The 24,221-nt window shown below is 38.3% G+C and overlaps 2 protein-coding genes across 2 annotated transcripts in view; both read right to left on the reverse strand.

The window, feature by feature from the left end:
* Positions 1-229: 229 nt before the first annotated feature.
* Positions 230-18,872, reverse strand: LOC131197985 (vomeronasal type-2 receptor 26-like). Its single transcript, XM_058182493.1, has 8 exons — positions 18,375-18,872; positions 15,940-16,063; positions 15,116-15,308; positions 14,137-14,314; positions 11,827-12,672; positions 8,293-8,520; positions 4,374-4,500; positions 230-1,125 (listed from the first exon to the last, which is right to left on the reverse strand). The coding sequence occupies exons 1-8, from the start codon at positions 18,870-18,872 to the stop codon at positions 230-232; spliced, it is 3,090 nt and encodes a 1,029-aa protein (XP_058038476.1).
* Positions 18,873-18,964: 92 nt separating this feature from the next.
* LOC131197986 (vomeronasal type-2 receptor 26-like) overlaps positions 18,965-24,221 on the reverse strand; it is a 54,106-nt gene continuing 48,849 nt past the window's right edge. Inside the window, exons 9-10 of the mRNA XM_058182494.1 lie at positions 23,601-23,850; positions 18,965-19,107 (exon numbers count right to left, since the gene is read on the reverse strand). Coding sequence (XP_058038477.1) covers positions 18,965-19,107; positions 23,601-23,850 — 393 coding nt within the window. The remainder of the gene's footprint in view (positions 19,108-23,600; positions 23,851-24,221) is intronic.

The following is a 24,221-nucleotide window of genomic DNA, read 5'->3' on the forward strand; positions in this document are numbered from 1 at the left end:
TCCTGGAGCTCCCTGTACCCAAAGCCACTCAATTTTGCCAGGATTATATAGGAAACATGGTATAAGGATTACATTCAAAATGTTATCTTTCATAACTGCATATTTTTGGCTTAAAACCCAAAGAACGAGTTTTCAATCAGTTCTTCAAGATTTTCAGTAGCCCTTTAATGAGGCAAAGGAGGATTCTATCACAATTTAGAGAACTTATAGTGGACCAAATACATCGGTTTCATTTCTTTACCAGCTGTTCCTTTCTGTTCAGATCAGGCCTCAGAAGAATAATGTAACATTTGGGGGAAAAGATGCAACCCAGTAATCCAGCTGCAGAAGCCAAAATGGAGAAGATCTCCACAGCTACCATGTATTTTCCCTTGGTGCTCAGATAGGTGGGAACAAAGGATATCCAGACACTACAAAAGACCAACATGCTGAAGGTGATAAATTTGGCTTCATTAAAGCTGTCAGGTAACTTCCTAGCAAGGAAGGCAACTGAAAAGCTGACTGCAGTCAAGAATCCCAAAAAACCAAGAACAGTATAAAACATAATGGTTGAACCTTCTTTACATTCTAGGACAATTTCTTCAGCCATGGAGTGCATGTCAGAATCTGGGAATGGGGGGGAAATTGCCAACCACACTGCACAAATGGAGAATTGTGTCAAGGAGCACGAAAGAACTATAGCATTGGCCAGCCTTTGCCCCACCCATTTCCTCATCTTGGATCCGGGTTTGGTGGCCATGAAAGCAAGGACCACTATGATTGTTTTCCCCAATATACAAGAAAGAGCTATAGAGAAGATGAGGCCAAAAGAAGTTTGTCGCATGAGACATTTTACTTGGTCAGGTTGCCCAATGAAGAGCAAAGTGCAAAGGAAGGAGAGGAGGAGAGCAATGAGAAGAATGTAGGTGAGGTTCTGGTTGTTGGCTTTGACAATGGGGGTGTCCCGTTGCTTAATGAAGATTCCCAGGACCATAACTGAGATGAAAGAAAAGAAGGAAGCAATAGCTGTCAGGCTAATTCCCAGAGATTCTTCATGAGACAAAAATGTGATGTGTTTTGGAATGCAAATGTTGTGAGCTTTGTTTGGGTACTGATCTTCTGAACATGGGAAGCAGTCATCTGCATCTGGAAAAGAAATTATTGCAGTCATGTGTTTAATGTTATAGACAACAATCCACTACCCAATTGGTCATCATTTCAGAGATATTTCCTTTCCTAACAATGAGTATTTGAAGATTACTTCCTCCTTCCTTCCTTCCTTCCTTCCTTCCTTCCTTCCTTCCTTCCTTCCTTCCTTCCTTCCTTCCTTCCTTCCTCCCTCCCTCCCTCCCTTCCTCCCTCCCTCCCTCCCTCCCTCCCAAATGTGAGGCTGGTCCTCAGTCTTCATCATTATGGAAGTTGAAGACTGATATGCAACCCTGGGTGTCCTGAGGGCATTGTTTTCACATTAACATTTTAAGTTTTAATGCTGCAACCCTACTTTTAAAATTTGTTTTTAACTTATATTTACTTATATCTTTATACTATGATTCACTTTTATACATAAAGTCTAGTGAAAAGAAGAAGGGCTGTCATGATAACAGTGTTCCAATATTTGAAGGGATGCCACAAGGAAGAGTCGGTCAATCTATTCTCCCAAGCATCTGAAGGCAGGACAAGAAGCAGTGGATGGAAACTAATCAAGGAGAGAAACAACTTACAACAAAGGAGAAATTTTCTGACAGGGATAACAATGAATCCAGTAGGTGCTTCAACATTGGAAGCTTTTAAGAAGATATTAGATAACCACTTGTCTGAAAAGGTATAGGGTTCCCTGCTTGAGCTAGGAGTCGGACTAGAAGACCTCCACGGTCCCTTCAAACTCTGTTATTCTGTTATACTAAGATATTTATTTATGTATTTACTTACTTACCGTCAACTTCCGGACCTCCGGACCTTCCGTCGCGAGCTTAAAACACATTTATTCATCTGCGCAGGACTAGACTAGATTTTAAATTTATAGTGGTTTTAATTGGTTTTAATATTTATACTATTTTTTAATAATTTGGCTTTTAGAATAAGTTTTTTAATGGTTATCTTAATTTGTACATATATGTTTTTACTTGCCTGTGAACCGCCCTGAGTCCTTCGGGAGATAGGGCGGTATACAAATACGAATAAATAAATAAATAAATAAATAAATAAACTTACTTATTTATTAAATTTATATTTCCATCTATTGGCACATGGCGACTCAAGGCAGCGTACAAGAATATAAAAATCTTATATAAAAAAAGAAAATTAATAAAAGAGACAATCATATAATATATTAATAAAATAATATAATAAAATAAACCCCACCCTGATGACAATATATCACACAAACCATTTAATGGGCTCCATCCCGCTCAGGTTTTTCAGCATCAGAGTGGGGGCCATTCTAATCTCTGGGGGAATGATGTTCCAGAGAGAGGGAGCCACCATGGAGAAGGCCGTTCTTCCAGGTTTCACCAGGTGTGTCTCTCTAGGGGATGGGGCCCACAACATTCCTTGCCTCCCTGCTCTGGTGGGTCCAGTAGATGTTACTGGCAAGAGACGGTCCCTCAGATAATCTGGTCCCAAGCTATCAAGTTCTTTAAAGGTGACAACCAGCACATTTTAATTGCACATGGAAGCAAATTGGCAACCAATGCAGCTCCCACAGGAGAGGTCATACATGTGCACAATGAGGTCTGCACAAAACCATGTGGGCCCTGTGTTTTATTTTGCATTTTGCACCAACTGGAGCTTCCGGATTGTTATGTCCTCCTCGCCTCCGTCCAATCGATGGCTTAATTAGCCGGCTCTGGCAGCAAAAGAGCCAGCGTCTGCCAAGAACCCTCGTTAGCTGCCAAGACGCTGGTGAGTCACAACCTTCAGCTCTAGTCAATCCGTGGATTTGCCTGATACAAAGAGACACACCAGCTCTTGCTGCCTTTTATATCCTGTGGGGTGTGGCTCCATGACTCAGCACTTCCTAAGCCTGCCCCTCCCCTGCTTCTGTTGTTCTCTTCTCTCCTGCCTACAAAACCTGGGATTGAGCCAAGCCTGATTGCTGTCAGCTGGGTCTGCAGGCATGGCCTGGGGGGGGGGAAAGAGTCAGGGGAAGGAGGCCTCGTTATCTCTTTCGCTTGGCCTGCTTCTGGCTCCTGGAGCTGATCCAGGGAGGCCGGTGCTTCCAAGGTAAGTCCTGATGGCCCTTCCCCCTCACTGTCCAAGTCACTTTCTGGCAGCAGGCCCGGCTCCAAGACATTTTCGGGCATGGGGCCTGGTTCGGGGGTGGGAGCCACAACACGGATGCTCTTTTAGAGCACATTTCAATAGTCAAGACAGGAAGGCCATAACCACCACCTCCTCTTTGTGCAGGAGTCGTAGGTCCAAGAGAACCCCCAGATTATGCACAGGTTCTATTTGGGGTAAAACTACCCCATCCAATACCTAATGTAGCAATTATCCCTGGGCCAAAGAACCCTAAACCCAGAGCCACTTGCAAGGGTTTAGTTTCAACCCGTTGTTCCCCATCCAGCCCCTAAGACCCTCCAAGCACTGTTAGAGGGAGGACACAGCATCGCTTAACTCACCACAGGCTGAGACATATAGCTGAGTATCATCAGCATATTGATGATACCTCAGTCCATGGTGATGAATGATCTCACCCAGTAGCTTCATACAAAACTTGAAAAGGAGGGGAAAGAGTATGTAAAAATGTGTAAACTGTCCAGATTAACTTAATTCAGAAGATGGTAGAGAAATGTGATGCATACATAAAAACATAATCTAAATTTAAATTATTGTTTGTTTCCCAAACTACACTGTCAAGAAATTATGCTTGCTGAACTAACTAAGATCTATCCTTTACCATTTATTTTAAATCTTTCTGAAATGCAATTCCCAAAATGATAGGTCAGTTCATTCTACCCAGTCTTGAAATTTCTTTACTTTCATAGAAACCATAGGTCAACAGATTTATTTTTATGGTCTGGTTTATCTTGATTGATTTAACAATCAATAAGTGGAACAACTTGCCTGCAGAAGTTGTGAATGCTTCAACACTGGAAATTTTTAAGAAAATGTTGGATAGCCATTTGTCTGAAATGGTGAAGGGTTTCCTGCCTCGGCAGGGGGTTGGACTAGAAGACCTCCAAGGTCCCTTCCAACTCTGTTATTATATTATATCTTTCCCTAAGTAAAAAAAGATGACATGATATTTAAATAGACTCCTAAGTAATCAACATCTCTCCTGAATTATGGAGTCATTTGTAAAGAGATGGTAAACTATTGTTTTATAATTAAAGAGTAATATAAGGCATTGAACAAAATACATAGGAATGAAATCTCTGCTTTAGATATCTTACCTGTGTTTTCTGAAATTTTTCCTTCTGGACATTTAAGGCAATCATAGCAGCAAAAGGGCTTTTCTTCTATTTTCATTTTGCTGTAACCTGATAAGCATGGAGGATTGCACATAGAAAAGGGCTGTACCTATTGGACATTAAGAAGGAAAATTAAGAAATTATTACTTAACTTTTCAGGAAGTTTTGCATCTGAAGAATTGGATTTGACTAGTATTTCAATGCTTTGAAACTCATTGAATTCATCATTTGTTTGGAACTCAATGAGGAAACTAGAACTTGTTAATATCAGCTACATTGTGACTCACAACCTTATTACTTATGAGAAAAAAGTGTTGTTGTTGTTGTTTATCATCAATTTTGGTACCTCCCGGTACCTGGTTTACTCATTGCACCTCCCAGAATCAATTATCAATGACTACTGAGGTATCATTGTATTAACAAAATATTGTGAAACAGGCCAGAAACACACCTTGGGAGAAGCAAGCAGCCTTAGTGATCTTACAAACAACACTTAAGATATGAGAAATGCAACTCTATTGCAAGCATATGATGTTCGGTAAATGTTTACCAATTAAATAAATGCACAGGCTGGATGTTGGGTTTATTTATTTATTTATTTATTAAATTTTTATACCGCCCTTCTCCCAAAGGACTCAGGGCGGTTCACAGCCAGATAAAACAACAATGAATAAATACAAAGTAAAACAATAATTAAAAAACTTATTAAATATGGCCCTAAGTTAAAATACATTTAAAACTATAAAACCCACTAAGTAAAATTAAAACCAAATAAAACATCTAAAATTCTATGCCAGTCCTGCGCGAATAAATAAATATGTCTTCAGCTCGCGGCGAAAGGTCCGAAGGTCAGGAAGTTGACGAAGTCCTGGGGGAAGTTCGTTCCAGAGGGTGGGAGCCCCGACAGAGAAGGCCCTTCCCCTGGGGGCCGCCAGCCGCCATTGCTTGGCTGACGGTACCCTGAGGAGTCCCTCCCTGTGAGAGCGCACGGGTCGATGGGAGGCAAACGGTGGCAGTAGGCGGTCCCGTAAGTAACCCGGTCCTAAGCCATGGAGAGCTTTAAAGGTGATAACCAACACCTTGGGTTGGCCATGTTGTACAAAGCATATATCCTATGACAGCCATGTGACAGAAAGTGGTATAATTTAGGAAGTGCACCATATAGGTTATTTTTTAAGACTCTTTTGTTATTTGTATAATCAAGCAAGATGTCACCAACTTTATCACAGTTGGTGAAATGATGAACAGAGTCCTCAAAAAGGATTCATTTCTCAAATTAAATTATATCTTAATGGCTCCAATGATCTTCTTTACTGTCTACTTGAAAGAATGCTTAATTGCTTCCTTGGAAGAATGGCTAACTAAATTGTGAAAGTATTCTTCCATATCAAGAATAAATTTGTATTTAAAAATTTGACGTTCATTCTAACTGGAAATCATCCTTGCACTATAACATTATAAAAGAAGTTAAATCACAACCAAAAGTCTGTCTTTGAACTTTATGGAAAATTAGATTTCCAGTATTTTTTTTTTATTATTTATTTATTTATTTATTTATTTATTTATTTATTTATTTATTTTATTTTATTTCATTTTGTCACAACAGTATACACAAACATCAACATAAGAAAATCAACACATTATAAAAGAAAAATATATATATAAGCAAAAGTATCCAACAACCATGTTAATTTGTTATAGCAAAAGGGAACAATAGGACAGGAACGGTAGTCACATTTGTTGATTCCATGCATTGCATTTATAGCTTTACTTGGTGATTTATACTATTTTAAGTAGGTATCTCCAATTTAAAGCTCCAAACAATTTTCAGACAGATATTTTACAATAACATGATTTATGCTATATTTATAAACAGTAGATATTTTAACCTTTGGCTATCAACCAGTATCTTATTATCTTTACTTTGTTATTTTACTTCTCTTACGCTACTTTTGCTTATATATATATTTAAAAATGTTTTTGTAAAAGGTAATATAGTATCTAGGTTAGTCACCTAGTCATCAAATTTTAATTAAATATTTCTAATATGTTTGGAATCTACTTTTCTCTGAAGTCCATGTTAATTTCTGCTAATGCCAAATCTGGATCTACTGACCAAGTCAAATCAGAACCCTGAAAGATGTATGTCAGGGGCAGTGACGGAAAGCTCCGCCCACACACCCGGATGTCACCACGGAGACTGCACATGTGCAGAAGGTTTATTTATTATTTATTTATTTATTATTTAAATTTGTATACCGCCCTTCTCCCGAAGGACTCAGGGCGGTTCACAGCCAAGTAAAAATACAATACTATAAATACAAATTAAAATACAATTAAAAAACTTATTAAAATTGGCCAGAATTAAAATTTAGAACTAAAACCCATTAAAACCCATTAAAACACTAACCCAGTCCAGCGCAGATGAATAAATAGGTTTTAAGCTCGCGGCGAAAGGTTCGGAGGTCCGGAAGTTGACGAAGTCCTGGGGGGAGTTCGTTCCAGAGGGCGGGAGCCCCCACAGAGAAGGCCCTTCCCCTGGGTGTCGCCAGACGACACTGTCGCGCCGATGGCACCCTGAGGAGCCCCTCTCTGTGAGAGCGCACGGGTCGGTGAGAGGTATTCGGTAGCAGCAGGCGGTCCCGTAAGTATCCCGGCCCTATGCCATGGAGCGCTTTAAAGACATTCACCAACACCTTGAAGCGCACCCGGAAGGCCACAGGTAGCCAGTGCAGCCGACGAGGATAGTGTCACCCGGGAGCCACGAGGGGCTCCCTCTATCACCCGCGCAGCTGCATTCTGGACTAACTGTAGCCTCCGGATGCCCCTCAAGGGGAGCCCCATGTAGAGAGCATTGCAGTAGTCCAGACGAGACGTCACAAGGGCGTGAGTGACTGTGCACAAGGCATCCCGGTCTAGAAAGGGGCGCAATTGGCGCACCAGGTGAACCTGGTGGAAAGCTCTCCTGGAGACGGCCGTCAAATGGTCTTCAAAAGACAGCCGTTCATCCAGGAGAACGCCCAAATTGCGCACCCTCTCCATCGGGGCCAATGACTTGCTCCCAACAGTCAGCCGCGGACTCAGCTGACTGTACCGGGATGCCGGCATCCACAGCCACTCCGTCTTGGAGGGATTGAGCTTGAGCCTGTTCCTCCCCATCCAGACCCGTTCTGAAGGTTCTGTGCATGCGCAGAAGGGCTGACCGCAAGTGAAGCAAGCACACACACTCACAGTTCTGAACCAGTAGAAAAGGTAAGTGGATCGCACTACTGATATATGTAGTCTCCCCTTCTGGAAATGTCTTAACCTTTGAGGCACATGAAGTTGCAAACCATTCTATATTCAAATATGCTATGAAAATTCAATCATCCTGGGTCACCATTTCGGAATCATTTATTAATTCAGTTTTAACATAAATTAACCACTCAAGAGAATCTTGTACATTCAGAGACACTGCATGATGCTAATTAAATGAAGCTGGCTTCGTAATAGGGGTCTTTGGTGACTGGTAGGAAAACTGTTAATATACTTGTATCTGTTACACAGGGGATGTTACAGATTGCAATTTTTAGGAAGCTGAGTGTTACTAAAGTGTGCCACTTTGCATAGTGTTGCTATTTGAGGTCCTGCTTCTAAACTCCAACTTTCCAGGAAATCATGTAAACTCAGGGACAGAGTTTTTCTTTATATTTTGTAAATCCCCCTTGATAGAAATCTGTCTTCTAATCAGTGCAAATATTTTGCATTGGTTCTTTATTTTAGGGTTATCATATTCATGAGTCACTTTGAAAAAACAGTCATTGTATGCCTGCAATTCCTGAAAGAACTTTCTGAACATTGAAGCACTAAGTAAAAATAAAATGAATTATTCACCATGGTTTAATATTGGTGCCAAAACTACCTGATTAAACATGGCAGGCCAGATGATCTCCTCTGCATAAATAGTAAGAAGATTTTCAGGGAGAGTCACTGGAGCTATCTTTCCAATTTTGATTCGATGAAATGATTGGTTTGGGAAGGTGACCCAGTTGATAACATCAAATCCAGTTGCTAGCTCTCCTCTTTCGTCAAAGGAAACCATTTCTCCAGCACTGTTGTTAAATGAAACAGCTTTCAGATACCAATGGAACTAAATGGAAATCATTAAAAGAGATTTATAACAACTGGAAATAATGAGCAAGTATGAATGAAGGATCTTTCATAAATTAGGTGTTATCCTTTTAAGGCAGACCAATCAGCAAATATAATATGAGGACTATTTATTGTTATGAGGTATGATAACATTAACTTGAATACCTGCAGGAATTTCCTTCTATTGCAGAATTAGTCTCTCTCTCACTCTCTCTTCTTTCCCGGTACTAAATTGGCATTTACTTTCTCTTAACAATCTTTCTAATGTCTTTTGCATCCTTTCTAAAAAGAATTTAGGTATTTAGAAGTCCTTTAGTATTCTCATGCATGTTGGAAGCATGCATGAGATAATATTATAATCTATGTCAGTTGGAATATTGACTCTTAATGGCACCCTGGTTACTTGCTGTTGCTCACAAGCTCTGGTGTACTGAAATATTGTGAGCATTGGATCTATGAAGGGCCAACAAAAAATAGTTGTGGTCTGTTTATTTATCTCTCTTCAATGCCATCCTTTCTTTTTGTTCTTCTTTTTATTTCTTTTTATTCTTTTTTTGTTATTCTTTTTTCAGCAAATGAACCAGCAAACATGTGGAAAACTCTTAAAAATATCACCGGCTATGGCAAACCTCCTTCCCAGGCTGAAGGTAATCAACAACTGGCAGATGACCTGAATGAGTTTTACTGCAGGTTTGAAAGGAAACTACAGCCACCTATCTCCACAACCCCCATCTCAGACACACCAACAACAGCCAAGCCTCCTACAACTGACCCCATTTCATTGGGTTCACAACCCCTAGTGATTACAGAAAAGGAAGTGCAGGACCTATTTCACAGACAAAAGCCAGGAAAAGTTCCAGGCCCAGACAAGATAACGCCTTCTTGCTTAAACGTCTGTGCTGACCAATTGGCCCCCATCTTCACCCATATTTTCAATAAATCACTAGAGATGTGTTATGTTCCTTCTTGCTTCAAATGCTCTACCATCATCCCAGTGCCGAAGAAGCCCACCATCAAGGAACTGAATGACTACAGACCAGTTGCTCTAACATCTGTAGTCATGAAAACCTTTGAAAGGTTAGTGCTTTCCTACTTGAAAATCATCACGGATCCGCTGTTAGACCCCTTGCAATTTGCATACCAAGCAAACAGATCAACAGATGATGCTGTTAATATGGCTCTGCACTACATCCTACAGCATCTTGAGGCTCCAAAGACCTATGCAAGGGTCCTTTTTGTAGACTTTAGTTCAGCATTCAATACCATCATTCCAGACATTCTTCTAACTAAGCTAAACCAGCTACAGGTACCGGAACAGACTTGTAAGTGGATCACAAGCTTCCTAACAAACAGGAAGCAGCAGGTGAAGCTAAGCAAGATCACATCAAATACCTGTACAATTAGCACAGGGGCCCCCCAAGGCTGTGTGCTCTCCCCACTTCTCTTCTCTCTGTATACCAATGACTGCATCTCCAATGATCCATCTGTTAAGCTACTGAAGTTCGCAGATGACACAACAGTGATTGGTCTCATTCAAGACAATGACGAATCCGCATATAGACAAGAGGTCGAACGACTAGCCTTATGGTGCAACCAAAACAATCTAGAACTGAACACACTCAAAACCATAGAAATGGTGGTAGACTTTTGGAAAAACCCTTCCATACTTCCACCTCTCACAATACTAGACAACACAGTATCAACAGTAGAAACCTTCAAATTTCTAGGTTCTATCATATCTCAAGATCTAAAATGGACAGCTAACATCAAAAACATCATTAAAAAAGGACAGCAAAGAATGTTCTTTCTGCGCCAACTCAGTAAGCTCAAACTGCCCAAGGAGCTGCTGATTCAGTTCTACAGAGGAATTATTGAATCTGTCATTTGCACCTCTATAACTGTCTGGTTCGGTTCTGCAACCCAACAAGAAAAACACAGACTTCAGAGGATAATTAGAACTGCAGAAAGAATAATTGCTACCAACTTGCCTTCCATTGAGGACCTGTATACTGCACTAATCAAGAAGAGGGCCGTGAAAATATTTACAGACCCCTCGCATCCTGGATATAAACTGTTTCAACTCCTACCCTCAAAACGACGCTATAGAGCACTGCACACCAGAACAACTAGACACAAGAACAGTTTTTTCCCGAAGGCCATCACTCTGCTAAACAAATAATTCCATCAACACTGTCAAACTATTTACTGAATCTGCACTACTATTAATCTTCTCATAGTTCCCATCACCAATCTCTTTCCATTTATGACTGTACGACTATAACTTGTTGCTGGCAATCCTTATGATTTATATTGATATATTGACCATCAATTGTGTTGTAAATGTTGTACCTTGATGAACGTATCTTTCCTTTTATGTACACTGAGAGCATATGCACCAAGACAAATTCCTTGTGTGTCCAATCACACTTGGCCAATAAAAATTCTATTCTATTCTATTCTATTCTATTCTATTCTATTCTATTCTATTCTATTCTATTCTATTCTATTCTATTCTTATGTATTTCATACTCTTCTCTTCACTGTGGAATCAAGAAGCAGGACCCCAAGCAAATAATCAAGACTCACTGCAATGCCCTTCCTTCCTTCCTTCCTTCCTTCCTTCCTTCCTTCCTTCCTTCCTTCCTTCCTTCCTTTCTTTCTTCCTTCCTTCCTTCCTTCCTTCTTTCCTCCCTCTCATAATCTTCTCCTCACTGTGAAATCAGAACCCAAGCAAATAATCAAATACAATTACTGTATTCATTGTTAATGTAGGACACTGAAAATATTCCATCCAGAAACTAATGAAGGGAATTTCTGCAGAGCTTATATTTCAAAAAGGAGGGCAAAATGATGCTTACATACCTATTCATAAGTAATTACATAATAGATCTCGTTACTTCCAGCTTAACTGTTATATAAAGAGAACAATGGTCTTACTTAGAAGAAGCATTTGCATCATAAGATTCAGAGGTTCCTAGTGGAATGTTTTGATAAAACTATCACAAACCACTGTGGGACACAAAGACATGTTCCTTATATCCTATTAAACAGTCCCATTCATTTGGAAACTGATTTACCCCATACTCTTCCAAAACTCTTCTTGAATTAGCATTTGACATTGCCTCTTTCTCATTGTGCATTGTTTAATGTTATCCGGAATTATTATTTGAAGTTCTGACATATCACTTATGAGTTAGTTCAGCTTCAGAATACTCTTCTTAATTATTCAACTCCAAAATACTAGTTGAACATTTGTATTACTGGCCCTTATATAAAGGTGTATTTTCATTCATGTTGTTTTTACCTGCCAAGACTGTTGATTGAGTTCCCAAGCAGTTCCTCTTTTTCTGCTCTTAGATGAAAGCATGGCTTGCAGAGCATGGGCCACTGCATAGACAGCATTGTAAATGCTATAACTTTGCCCAGTTATACTAGACTCAAGCACAGATTCAGGAAGGGTCTCCAGTGACTCCTCACCAGTGCATTGATTGTCACTGTCCTCATCTAACCCAGCATTTGGGAAAGAACATTCAAATGCATTTTCCCAAAACACTCTTGTCAAACTGTCCTCTTCTGAAGAAGAAGGCTTTCTCATCTGAATAAATTTCTTAAGCCCTAATATTTCCTTTGAGGAAACTGCCAATGATAGTGCACCATGGATGAAATCCAGGCCCCTGTATCTTTGAAAGGGGATTGATGTGAATTCCATCTGTGCTGGCATGACCCAAACTTTATCTTTTCTCTTCATTGGCATGTCTTCATATTCTGAAATAAATGGAAACATTCTAAAAAGGGGTATATCCTCATTTTCACAATATATGATTACAACATTGGTAGTACTTCTCATTATAGCCTGATACAGCAAAACATAACCATTAAGTTGAATTTCAACATCCTTGGCAACAGATTCCTTTGGCAATTCTTCCATGAAATCAAAACAGATGCCTTTTTTAGAAAATATATCAAGCCTATTCTCTATCAACCTTTTCCCCTTTTCACGGTTTGGGACAATGAGCCCAATCCATTTCCACTGGAAGTGAAGCAACAATTGGATCAGCCCCATAATTTGAAGGTCTTCATTTGGAAATAATTGATGGAAGAAAGCAGCTTGTATGTTGTCATCTATCTCTGCAGTTGAACCATATATGAGCTAAAAAAAAAGAAGAAATTAGAGTATATACTTCCAAATCACTTATGTCTATTTTAAGGATCGTATTTAAATATTAAATATTAAATTCTCCAGGCAAGGGCAGAATTGATTACCATTTGCATATTACCATTTGCATATTCCAGTACAATTTCTATGATAATTGTTTCTTTTTGTTTTAATAATCAAAGCTCCAGAAATATATGAACTGCAAGAATGAATATGAACCTCTGAATTATGCTATGTTTACACATCTTTCAGTGACATTTAACACTGCCAACAATGCGGCTACCCTTCAAAAAGACCTTGACTTTGTGTCGGAATGGTCAAAAAATTGGCAACTCCAAATCTCAACCAGCAAATGCTTTGTCTTACACATTGGAAAAAAAAGACATCAGAACACTAAATACGAGCTTGATGGACATTACCTTGTAGATGACCCTCACCCCATCAAAGACCTTGGAGTTTTCATATCAAACGATCTAAGTGCCAAAGCCCACTGCAACTACATCGCCAAAAAAGCTTTAAGAGTTGTAAACTTAATTTTGCGTAGCTTTTTCTCCAGAAAGATTATACTACTAACCAGAGCATATAAAACATTTGCTAGACCAATTCTCGAATACAGCTCGTCTGTCTGGAACCCACACTTCATTTTGGACATTAATACAATTGAGCGTGTCCAGAAATATTTTACAAGAAGAGTTCTCCATTCCTCTGATCACAATAAAATACCTTATGCCACCAGACTTGAAATCCTGGGTTTAAAAAATTTAGAACTCCACCACCTTCGGCATGATCTGAGTATAACTCATAAAATCATCTGCTGCAATGTCCTTCCTGTCGAAGACTACTTCAGCATCAATCGCAACAATACACGAGTACACAATAGATTTAAACTTAAAGTGAACTGCTCCAATCTTGATTGTAGAAAATATGACTTCAGTAACAGAGTTGTTAATGCCTGGAATGCACTACCTGACTCTGTGTTCTCTTCCCAAAATCCCCAAAGCTTTAACCAAAAACTATCTACTATTGACCTCACCCCATTCCTAAGAGGTCTGTAAGGGGCGTGCATAAGAGCACCAGCGTGCCTACCGTTTCTGTCCTAATGTTCCCTTTGATTGTATCCAATTTGTATGGTTATTTCATGCTTATACTTATATATAGTGTTTGACAAATAAAATAAATAAAAATAAATAAATAAATAATTTACCCTGTAAATTAGATATACACAACTTTCTAGCATTTTGAATCATTCCTCTCTTTCCCACCCTGGATGAAATATATTTTGATGTATAGCTTGATTGTGATTTTAACTATATGAGGCAATGTTCGTTATCCCTTTGTTTCAATGTTTCTGAAACTAGTAGCATTCATAAAAATAAAAGTTTGGAAAAGAAATTAATTAAATCAAGTAAGAAATACCGTATTTGGATTTGACTTCTTTCTTTATGGGATGGCTCTTACCTGTGGGATCTTATATATACTCAGAATGTTTGACATGAACTGACCAATGTAAGCATTATGTCCTGCGATCACAGATATTACATTGTCCTTGAGGTCACATTTGTAGTTTGGGATGAATCTTCCCTTTGTAGAGAGAAGATCCAAGGTAGCCAAATAGATCCATCTTGCCAGGATGTAGCTATTGGACATATGGATACCGAGGGTCATATTAGGCAGGATCTTGGAATCCTCATTGATTTCTTTGATTGCAAAGTCCAACGCCAAGATGTGCTGGTAGTTTTGCATATGAAATCTGAAATGAGTTTTAGAACAACTGTAGCCACATCTGGAATTGGCTGCATTGTAATTGTATCACACAAGTTTAGATTGTAGAGGCCACAAGCAGTGATACAGGCAGATGTACTAGTACCAAACAAACCATTTGTTTAAAATATTCAAGAAAGAGGTCAAAGCAATATAACAATCTATACGCATTCAGGCAGCCCAATTGCACAACGCAATAAACATCAATAATTAGGTTCCCCCCCCTTAATTTGGAGGTTCAGATTTAATTTTACATCCTACCCCAATATTCTACTTGACTTATTCAACACAGTGGAAATTTCTGAGGAATATTTGATAGAATATCTGCAGGTAGGACTAACTGCAATAATGCACACCTTAATATATTGCTGGTATGAAGCAATGCTCTGCAGGCAATTATTTCATTTGTACTTCATTGAGTTAAAGCCATATGAAAAAAAAGTATTACAATTACACTGATTCCTGCTAAAATGGTACCGAAGCAGGTATTATAAGCAATAGAAATAAAAACACATCGGAAAATAACTTGCATAAGAGATGGAAATTGAAGCAATACTATTGAGAAATAATAGTGCTGGATAGGCAATTTAACATTCACCCTCTATCCTAATTCAGTCATGTCACAGGCTTTAACTTTTTTCTGTATTTGCATTACTGAAAAACAGGAATTCCATACATGAAATCATCAACCAGTTCATCTGATGGACTTCTTCTGAATGTTACTTCATCAGACATCATGTAAACTTGAGACGAAATGCCTGCAATGACCAAATCTTCTGAATGATATCGCTTGTGCTGAATAAAAGGTTGGTTTCCTACAGAACATTTAGCAAGGGTTTCATCAGCTTCTAAATAGAAGGACAATATTGCTACAGATGCAAAGAATAATATCATTTTGGAGACAAATTTATCTCTCAGCCCTCTGTTCACTCCCTTAGAATTAAGCATTTCAAATAGGACAGCCTGAGATACAGTGTTCCATGAGGCTGCTTTAAAATAAAAGTTTACTTTTTTAAAAAATCAGAATGACAGGACTTTGTCTGTATCCTTGGAGAAAAAAGAATATTGCATTTTTGTTGCTGTGGAAATACATTACGTTTAATATTATTATTTATTAGATTTATAAACCACCCTTCTCCCGAAGGACTCATATTTTCCGTAACTCCTTAGAGATTGAAAACAAGAATGCATAACTGATAATGACTGTACAGGTCTAGACGTGCTCAAACTGACTTGTGATACACAGGCTATTGTAACCTGGAATTAAGGACAAAATAATAATGACGGGGATGGAAAGCACTAAATGAGAAATGTAAAAGGTTTCTTCTCCAGCATCTGCAGTTGGCTTCCAACTGAGAAAACAGCTGAATTCAAATGAAAATTTCAGTCATGATTAATTAAACAACAAAGTAAATCAAATCAAATTGCATTCAATGAAATTTGGATCTCACTATTACGAATCATCTTTCTCTTCGGATATTCTAAAAATAATAAAATTACTCAAAGTACTGGTATTGTCTGAATTTTGCTTGATATCCCTTTTGGTCACCAATGTGCTTATTTGTGTCACACTTACATTATGAGCATTAGCACCACATACATAATTCTTCAATACAGATTTTCCCTTTTGGGGAAATCAATAACAGAACTAAAATTTACTTCTATTTCTTGGCACATTTCGGGCATTCCCTTCTCTTCTATCTGGGTCCTTGATTGAAGTCCAATTTCAGAGAGAAAGAGAGATACAGAGAGGAAGAGAGAGGGAGGCAGAGGAGAGAGAGAGAGAGGGAGGGAGGGAGGGAGGGAGAGAGACCCATACACTTTATGTGTATATACATACACATAAATATAAATGTATAAATCTATACATACATAGATCTTTTCCAAACTTTGATGTTTCAGTAAAAGAGAATATTTGTAGCCAAGGGTTGAACTGTGGACCGTAGTGCTCTCTGAGCTTGGTTATTTTCTTGCAGATTTTTCATTAAATTAGTCATCTGTACTACAAAAAAGTGGGGTTTGCTCTCATTGTATATAGTGGCTAGCCCTGTCAGTGAGACCTTCATGATTCCTAGATTAGGCTGTTGTTTATTGTTAGCTTGTTTGACTGCATTACTAGTTTGTTGATTGGACTTGTTTACTTGATTGTTGGTTTAGCATTAATCTTTCTGTTGATTGCTGGTGACAAGGTATTTTAAACTTATTGTTTTCTTTTTGGCTTTTTGATTGTCTCTTTTGAATGATATATAGTTGTTGTTACCTCTCTACGCATGTTTGGATTTGCTTGGTCTCTGATTCTCAGTTGAAACTATGGTTTCCCTCTTGAAACTATGGTTAAATCATTCCATGTGTTCTGACATGGAAATCGTTAAGAGTTTATTGCAAAAATCAAATCCAGAAAGCACACACGGCAGACTGATGCAGCAGGATTCATTACCTTCTTTATATACATAACAAATAATTTACAATACCAACAGCAGATTTCTTCCAACGTGGTAGTTCAACAGAGAGACAAGACCAAACTTGTTTGCTAGACTCAGAGCTGAGCAGAGAGCTAAGCCATGCCCAGATTCCTTCCATGCCCTCATTGGCTGACCCAGTTGCCATGCCTATTCATTGGCTGACCTTGTTATCATGTCTATTCATTGGCTAACCTTGTTACCATGTCTTCCCAGTCATGAATATTCTGACAGAAATTAATATGGAAATTAAGGCACTTTGATCATGTCTTCTGATGATGATTGCTAGTTGGTGTTCATGGATGCACTCTACTAGTCTTCTGACTTTTGTTCTAGACAGGGCCTGTTACACTATATGTTGTATATACTATATGTTGCATTTCTACTCTGGGACTGCTGGGTCTTTTGCTTTACTTTGGAGGCTTTGGGGGGCTTTAACTGGCTTATAAGATACAGTAAAGCCACCTGGTTTGCATTTTGCTATGTATTATTTTCTTTTGTAAGTAATTGTAAGTTGTGTTAGTGATTTGTTTTATGAAATTTACATTGACAAGTAGATAATATTATGGAAATGTCAAAACTGCTGAAAGACTTCAATCCCTAATCCTAGAAATACTTACACATATATCCCCTTTTTATTTTCTCAATTCTGTTTTAGACGTTTACCTATTGCCAAAAGATTTATCATCAGTTTTCCAAATACATCTTTTTCTCTCTTTTCTTATGTCTTTGGGTTATCAAGTTTTTTTTATGGTTGTAAAAAATGGCAAAAACCAGGCTCGAATTTTATTTCTCATTTAATAATAACAATAACAGAGTTGGAAGGGACCTTGGAGGTCTTCCCCTGCCCAGGCAGGAAACCCTACACCATTTCAGACAAATGGTTATCCAACATTTCTCCTTCTTTCCCTTCATTTTTTCAATAGCTTTTATCTTCTGGTTTTCCTATGGGTCTCTCTTTTCTATGACAAACGTAAATAATTATTATAGCAGCTACATTACATTTCTCTATTTCTCACAAAATATCCCCCAATCTGATGTGTAAAGAAACCATTTGATAAGGACTACATTCCATATTTTATTCCTGCACACTTGTTTTCAATCAATTCTACAAGATGGACAGCAATCTCTTAAGGAGAAAATTTCTATCTATCCTTGAGTGGCGCAGTCTGCTAAACAGTCTGTTATTAACAACAGCTGCCTGCAATTATTGCAGGTTCAAGTCCCACCAGGCCCAAGATTAACTCAGCCTTCCATCCTTTATAAGGTAGGTAAAATGAGGACCCAGATTGTTGGGGGCAATAAGTTGACTTTGTATATATTATACAAATAGGATGAAGACTATTGCTTAACATAGTGTAAGCTGCCCTGAGTCTTCGGAGAAGGGCAGGGTATAAATGTAAATAAAAAAAAATTAAAAAAAAATTGGAGACTTTATAGCATACTGGATCTGATGAGTCAGTTTTGTTTCTTTACCAACTGTTCCTTTCTGTTCAGATTAGGTCTCAGAACAATAATGTAGCATTTTGGGGCAAAAATGCAGCACAGTAATCCAGTTGCAGAAGCCAAAATAGAGAAGATCTCCACAGCTACCATGTACTTCCCCTTGCTGCTGAGATAGGTGGGAACAAATGATATCCAGACACTGCAAAAGACCAACATGCTGAAGGTGATAAATTTGGCTTCATTGAAACTGTCAGGTAGCTTCCTAGCAAAGAAAGCCACTGTAAAACTGATAGTAGTCAAAAACCCCATAAAACCAAGGACAGTATAAAACATGAAGGCTGAATCTTCATTACATTCTAGGACAATTTCTTCGGCCATGGAATATATGTCTGAATCTGGGAATGGGGGAGAAATTCCCAACCATATACTACTGATGGTGACTTGCACTAGGGAGCAAGAAAGAACAATAACATTGGCCAGCCTTTTCTCCACCCATTTCCTCATTTTGGAGCCTGGCTTGGTGGCCATGAAAGCAAGAACCACTATGATTGTTTTGGCCAATATACAAGAAAGGGCTACAGAGAAGATGATACCAAAAGTAGTGTGTTGCATGAGACACTTTACTTGGTCAGGTTCCCCAATGAAATCATAGTGCAAAGGAAGGAGAACAGGAGAGCAATGAGAAGAATGTAGGTGAGGTTTCTACTGTTGGCTTTGACAATGGGAGTGTCTCGGTGTTTAATGAAGATATGCAGCACCAAAGCTGAGATGAAAGAAAAGAAAAAAGCAGGAGTTGTCAGGCTCATTCCCAGAGTTTCCTCATAAGACAAAAATGTGATGTGTTTTGTAATGCAAAGATTGTGCGGTTCGTTCGTATATTCATATTCTGAACATGGGAAACAGTCATCAGCATCTGAAAAAGAAATTATAGCACTCATATTTATAAATGTTTTGATCAAATGGGAGGAAAGATGACTAATGAAACTTTCTAAGATACGTGTTTTCCAACTCAGTAAGCTCAAACTGCCCAAGGAGCTGCTGATTCAGTTCTACAGAGGAATTATTGAGTCTGTCATTTGCACCTCTATAACTATCTGGTTCGGTTCTGCAACCCAACAAGAAAGACACAGACTTCAGAGGATCATTAGAACTGCAGAAAAAATAATTGCTACCAACCTGCCTTCCATTGAGGACCTGTATACTGCACAAATCAAGAAGAGGGACGTGAAAATATTTACAGATCCCTCACATCCTGGACACAAACTGTTTCAACTCCTACCCTCAAAACGACGCTATAGAGCACTGCACACCAGAACAACTAGACACAAGAACAGTTTTTTCCCAAAGGCCATCACTCTGCTAAACAAATAAAACTGAGTCCTTCGGGAGATAGGGCGGTATACAAATTTGAATAAATAAATAATAAATAAATAAATAAATTCCATCAACGCTGTCAAACTATTTACTAAATCTGCACTACTATTAATCTTCTCATCGTTCCCATCACCAATCTCTTTCCACTTATGATTGTATAACTGTAACTTTGTTGCTGGCAATCATTATGATTTATATTGATATATTGATCATCAATTGTGTTGTAAATGTTGTACCTTGATGAACGTATCTTTTCTTTTATGTACACTGAGAGCATATGCACCAAGACAAATTCCTTGTGTGTCCAATCACACTTGGCCAATAAAAATTCTATTCTATTTTAAAACTGACCTGACCATAGACATTTTGATGCTTCAGCATTGCCATACTGGAGATGAGGGATAAGGAGGAGGGGGGAAAGAGATAGCTGGTGTTTTATAGCCAAAATAAAATACTTTCCATGGGAACCAAGGACATTCTAACACCTGGACACAGAGAGGAGAAGCAAAACATTATAGGCGACCGGACAGCACCTTGATTGGACCATGTGACTGATTGTTTGGGGAAGAGGAAAATCGTTTACTTTTAATTAGGTGAAAACTGCAGGAACCTTCATAGTTGGTTTTCACCAGAACTGAGCCAATATGATATTTTCAATAAAGCTGTTCTTTGAGGAATCTACTTGCCTCATAAGTTTATTTCAGTAGTGAGGTTCAAATCCCGGTGCTACCGGTTCCCTATTGCTAGTGCGTGGGCGCATGTGTTTGCTTCAGGAGCGTGTGGCACTTCTGTGTATGCGCAGAAGCTTCTGCATTTGTGCAAAGTGTTTTTGATGATGTCTGGGTGGCTGGAAGGAGCTTCCCGCCACCATTGCTACCGGTTCCACTAAACTAGAACGAACCAGTTGAAATCCCCCACCCCGATTTGTTTGCTATGGGTGTATTATTTGGAACTCTAACATCTATATTCACATATACTAAACAAATTGAACCATCCCAGGTCACCCTCCCACAATCATTTATTCCTTCAGTTTTAACATAAATTAACCACTCAGAGAATATTGTATGTTCAAAGATAGAACACTTGAAGAAATATGTGTAACTAATGAATTACCATTTGAATAGCATGGCATCCATTCAAGGTCCAAAGAGCCTTTTCTGGCATCACTCCCACCCTTTGGAACATTGTTCTCCTTGAGAGAAAATCCACTTGCACTCTTTTAGTCCTGTAAAGGGTATCAAAACCTCATTCTGCTGATTGACCTGGAGCCCCAGTGGGGGTGTTCCATGGTTAGTAGACTGGGAAGAAGATGCTGTCTCTGCCCTTTTGTATACTGATTATCTAATTTTGGTTAATTTTTAACTTTTAGTCTTTTGTATATTTGCTTTTATGATGTTGTCAGTCACCCAGAGTAGCCTGGCAATGAGATGAGTGGCATGTAAATTTAATAAATAAATAGATTTGATCAACACACAGACAAAATTGGAAATTAGTGCAGAATATTGTTGAATATGGTGGGCCAGATAATATTCTCCACAGAAATATATCAGTGCAATTTTAAACGTTGATACAGATCCCCATATTTTGTTGAAGCTATCACTGAGTAAGAGGTTAGATAACCATATTCTTTTCAGTATATGCTTTTTTATACTGTAATAAAATGCCTACAGTTTTTAATATAATGTTAAACATTGAAGAATGTTTTTTTAAAAAAATGATATATTTTCATCTTTTCTGAAAGTATTTATAATTTTTTTTAAGACTCAGAAAAATCAGGTGGATGAGGAAAATGGCTGCATTCTCTTGACAATCATCTATTCACCTAACAAATTCAGTTCAAGTCAGTTTTTATATTGGGTTTTTAATTTATTATTTTTCAGCTCTTTTTCCCCCTACAAAATTAAGCTAGAATGGTTTCATAAACGCAAAACAAAAACAAAACCCAGGATGCAAACACAAGTTGAGTTAATTTATGCTTTACTGCTGCCTTTGTAGAGAAATACAGGCCTTTTATCTATGTACTGCATTTTTAAAAAATGATGCAAACATGTTCAATATTTTTAACTCTGGGGATTAATCATAACTCTTTCAACTACTTTAGCATCTATTTTTCTCACATGGAGATTCAGTGAACACAAATCTTAGCATTGATGGAGTATTAGGGAGATGGTAGGGAAATGGAGATCCTCTTGTACCCAGCACTCCTTATAACTGAATTTACTGCATCATCATCTTCATTTAACAACCCCATCATCCCTTGTGGGGTGGAGTCTGGGCAACTGAATGGAGTGTTAGCAGTGTGTTTACTGGCTGGATGCCCTTCCTGATGCTAATATAGAGAGTTGTTCAGCAGATATATTCTCATTGTGTCCATAGAGAGAAATATCTGCTTCTACCTAGGATTGAACTCACAGCCTCCTGATTATGAGGTAAGAGCCACTGTACTACTCCTAACTGCATACACTGCATGATGCTAATTAAATGAAGCTGACTTCGTAATAGGGGTGTTTGGTGTCTGGGAAGTAAAACTGTTAATATACTTATATCTGTTCCACAGGGGATGTCGCAGATTGCAATTTTTAGGAAGCTGAATGTTACTAAAGTGTGCCACTTTACATAGTGTTGTTATTTGAGGCCCTGCTTCTAAAACTCCAACATTCCTCTGTGACCATACTATAAGTAATTGTGTTCTCTTCACCGATGATGTTAAACTATTGAACACTACCAACAATGCGGCTACCCTTCAAAAAGACCTTGACTTTGTGTCAGAATGGTCAAAAAATTGGCAACTCCAAATCTCAATCAGCAAATGCTTTGTCTTACACATTGGAAAAAAGAATCAGAACACTGAATACAAGCTTGATGGACATTACCTTGTAGATGACCCTCATCCCATCAAAGACCTTGGAGTTTTCATATCAAACGATCTAAGTGCCAAAGCCCACTGCAACTACATTGCCAAAAAGGCTTTAAGAGTTGTAAACTTAATCTTGCGTAGCTTCTTCTCAAGAAAGATTACACTACTAACCAGAGCATACAAATCATTTGCTAGACCAACTCTCGAATATAGCTTGCCTGTCTGGAACCCACACTTCATTTCGGACTTTAATACAATTGAGCGTGTCCAGAAATATTTTAGAAGAAGAATTCTCCACTCCTCTGATCACAACTAAATACCTTATGCCACCAGACTTGAAATCCTGGATTTAGAAAATTTAGAACTCCGCTGCCTTCGGCATGACCTGAATATAACTCATAAAATCATCTGCTACAATGTCCTTCCTGTTGAAGACTACTTCAGCTTCAATCGCAACAATATACAAGCATAAAATAGATTTAAACTTAATGTGAACCGCTCCAATCTTGATTGTAGAAAATATGACTTCAGTAACACAGTTGTTAATGCCTGGAATGCACTACCTGATTCTGTGGTCTCTTCCCAAAATCCCCAAAGCTTTAACCAAAGACTATATACTATTGACCTCACCCCATTCCTAAGAGGTCTGTAAGGAACGTGCATAAGAGCACCAGCATGCCTACCGTTCCTGTCTTAATGTTCCCTTAGATTGTATCCAATTCGTATAGTTATTTCATGCTTATACTTATATATACTGTTGTGTTTGACAAATAAATAAATAAAAATAAATAAATAATTTCCCAGAAATCATGTAAACTCTGGGACAGAGTTTTTCCTTATATTTTGTAAATCCCCCTTTATAGAAATGTCTCTCTTCTAATCAAGGCAAATGTTTTGCATTGGTTTTTTTATTTTAGGTTAATCATGTTCATGAGTCACTTTGAGAAAAGAATTGTATGCCTGTAATTCCTGAAAGAACTTTCTGAACATTGAAGCAGTAAGTAAAAATCAAGTAAATTATTCACCATGGTTTGATGCCAAAACTACCTGATTAAACATGCTGGGCCATGTTATATCCTCTGCAGAAATAGTAAGAAGATTTTCAGAGGGAGCCACCGGAGTTATCTTTCCAATTTTGATTCGACAAAATGATTGGTTGTGGAAGGTGACCCAGTTGATAACATCAAATCCAGTTGCTAGCTCTCCTCTTTCATCAAGGGAAACCATTTCTCCAGCACTGTTGTTAAATGAAACAGCTTTCAGATACCAATGAAACTACATGGAAATCATCAAAAGAGATTTATAACAATTGGAAGTAATGAGCAAGTATGAATTTAGGATCTTTCATAAATTAGATGTTATTCTTTTAAGACAAACCAATCAGCAAATATAATATGAGGAATATTTATTGTTATGGGGTATGATAACAGAAACTTGAATACCTGGACTTCCAGTCTGGCTCCGCTTCCTTGAAAGCAGTCTTGTTTAGACTGCTAACTCCATAGTCTGTAGAGATGTCAGGACATCGTAAATCAAATGTCTGACAGCTTGTAAATCTCTTCCCTTGGGCAAAGAAGGAGAGATGAGCATTCAGGCTGAAGTTGAGGCACCCAAAAAAGCCACAAAAATGTTTCTGGAGGTTTGAG

The sequence above is a fragment of the Ahaetulla prasina genome, chromosome 4 (genome assembly GCF_028640845.1).
Source record: "Ahaetulla prasina isolate Xishuangbanna chromosome 4, ASM2864084v1, whole genome shotgun sequence".
Lineage (NCBI taxonomy): Eukaryota > Metazoa > Chordata > Lepidosauria > Squamata > Colubridae > Ahaetulla > Ahaetulla prasina.

Bases quoted from the DNA above. Each gene is read 5' to 3' on its own strand.
- LOC131197985 (XM_058182493.1), bottom strand. From the start codon at position 18,872: ATGGCCACCAAGCCAGGCTCCAAAATGAGGAAATGGGTGGAGAAAAGG. The intron at 8,521-11,826 runs GTAAAAACAACA...ATTTCCATTTAG, and splicing joins TCAATCAACAGTCTTGGCAG to TTCCATTGGTATCTGAAAGC. The intron at 4,501-8,292 runs GTAGTTTTGGCA...AATGTCCAATAG, and splicing joins GGCCTGCCATGTTTAATCAG to GTACAGCCCTTTTCTATGTG.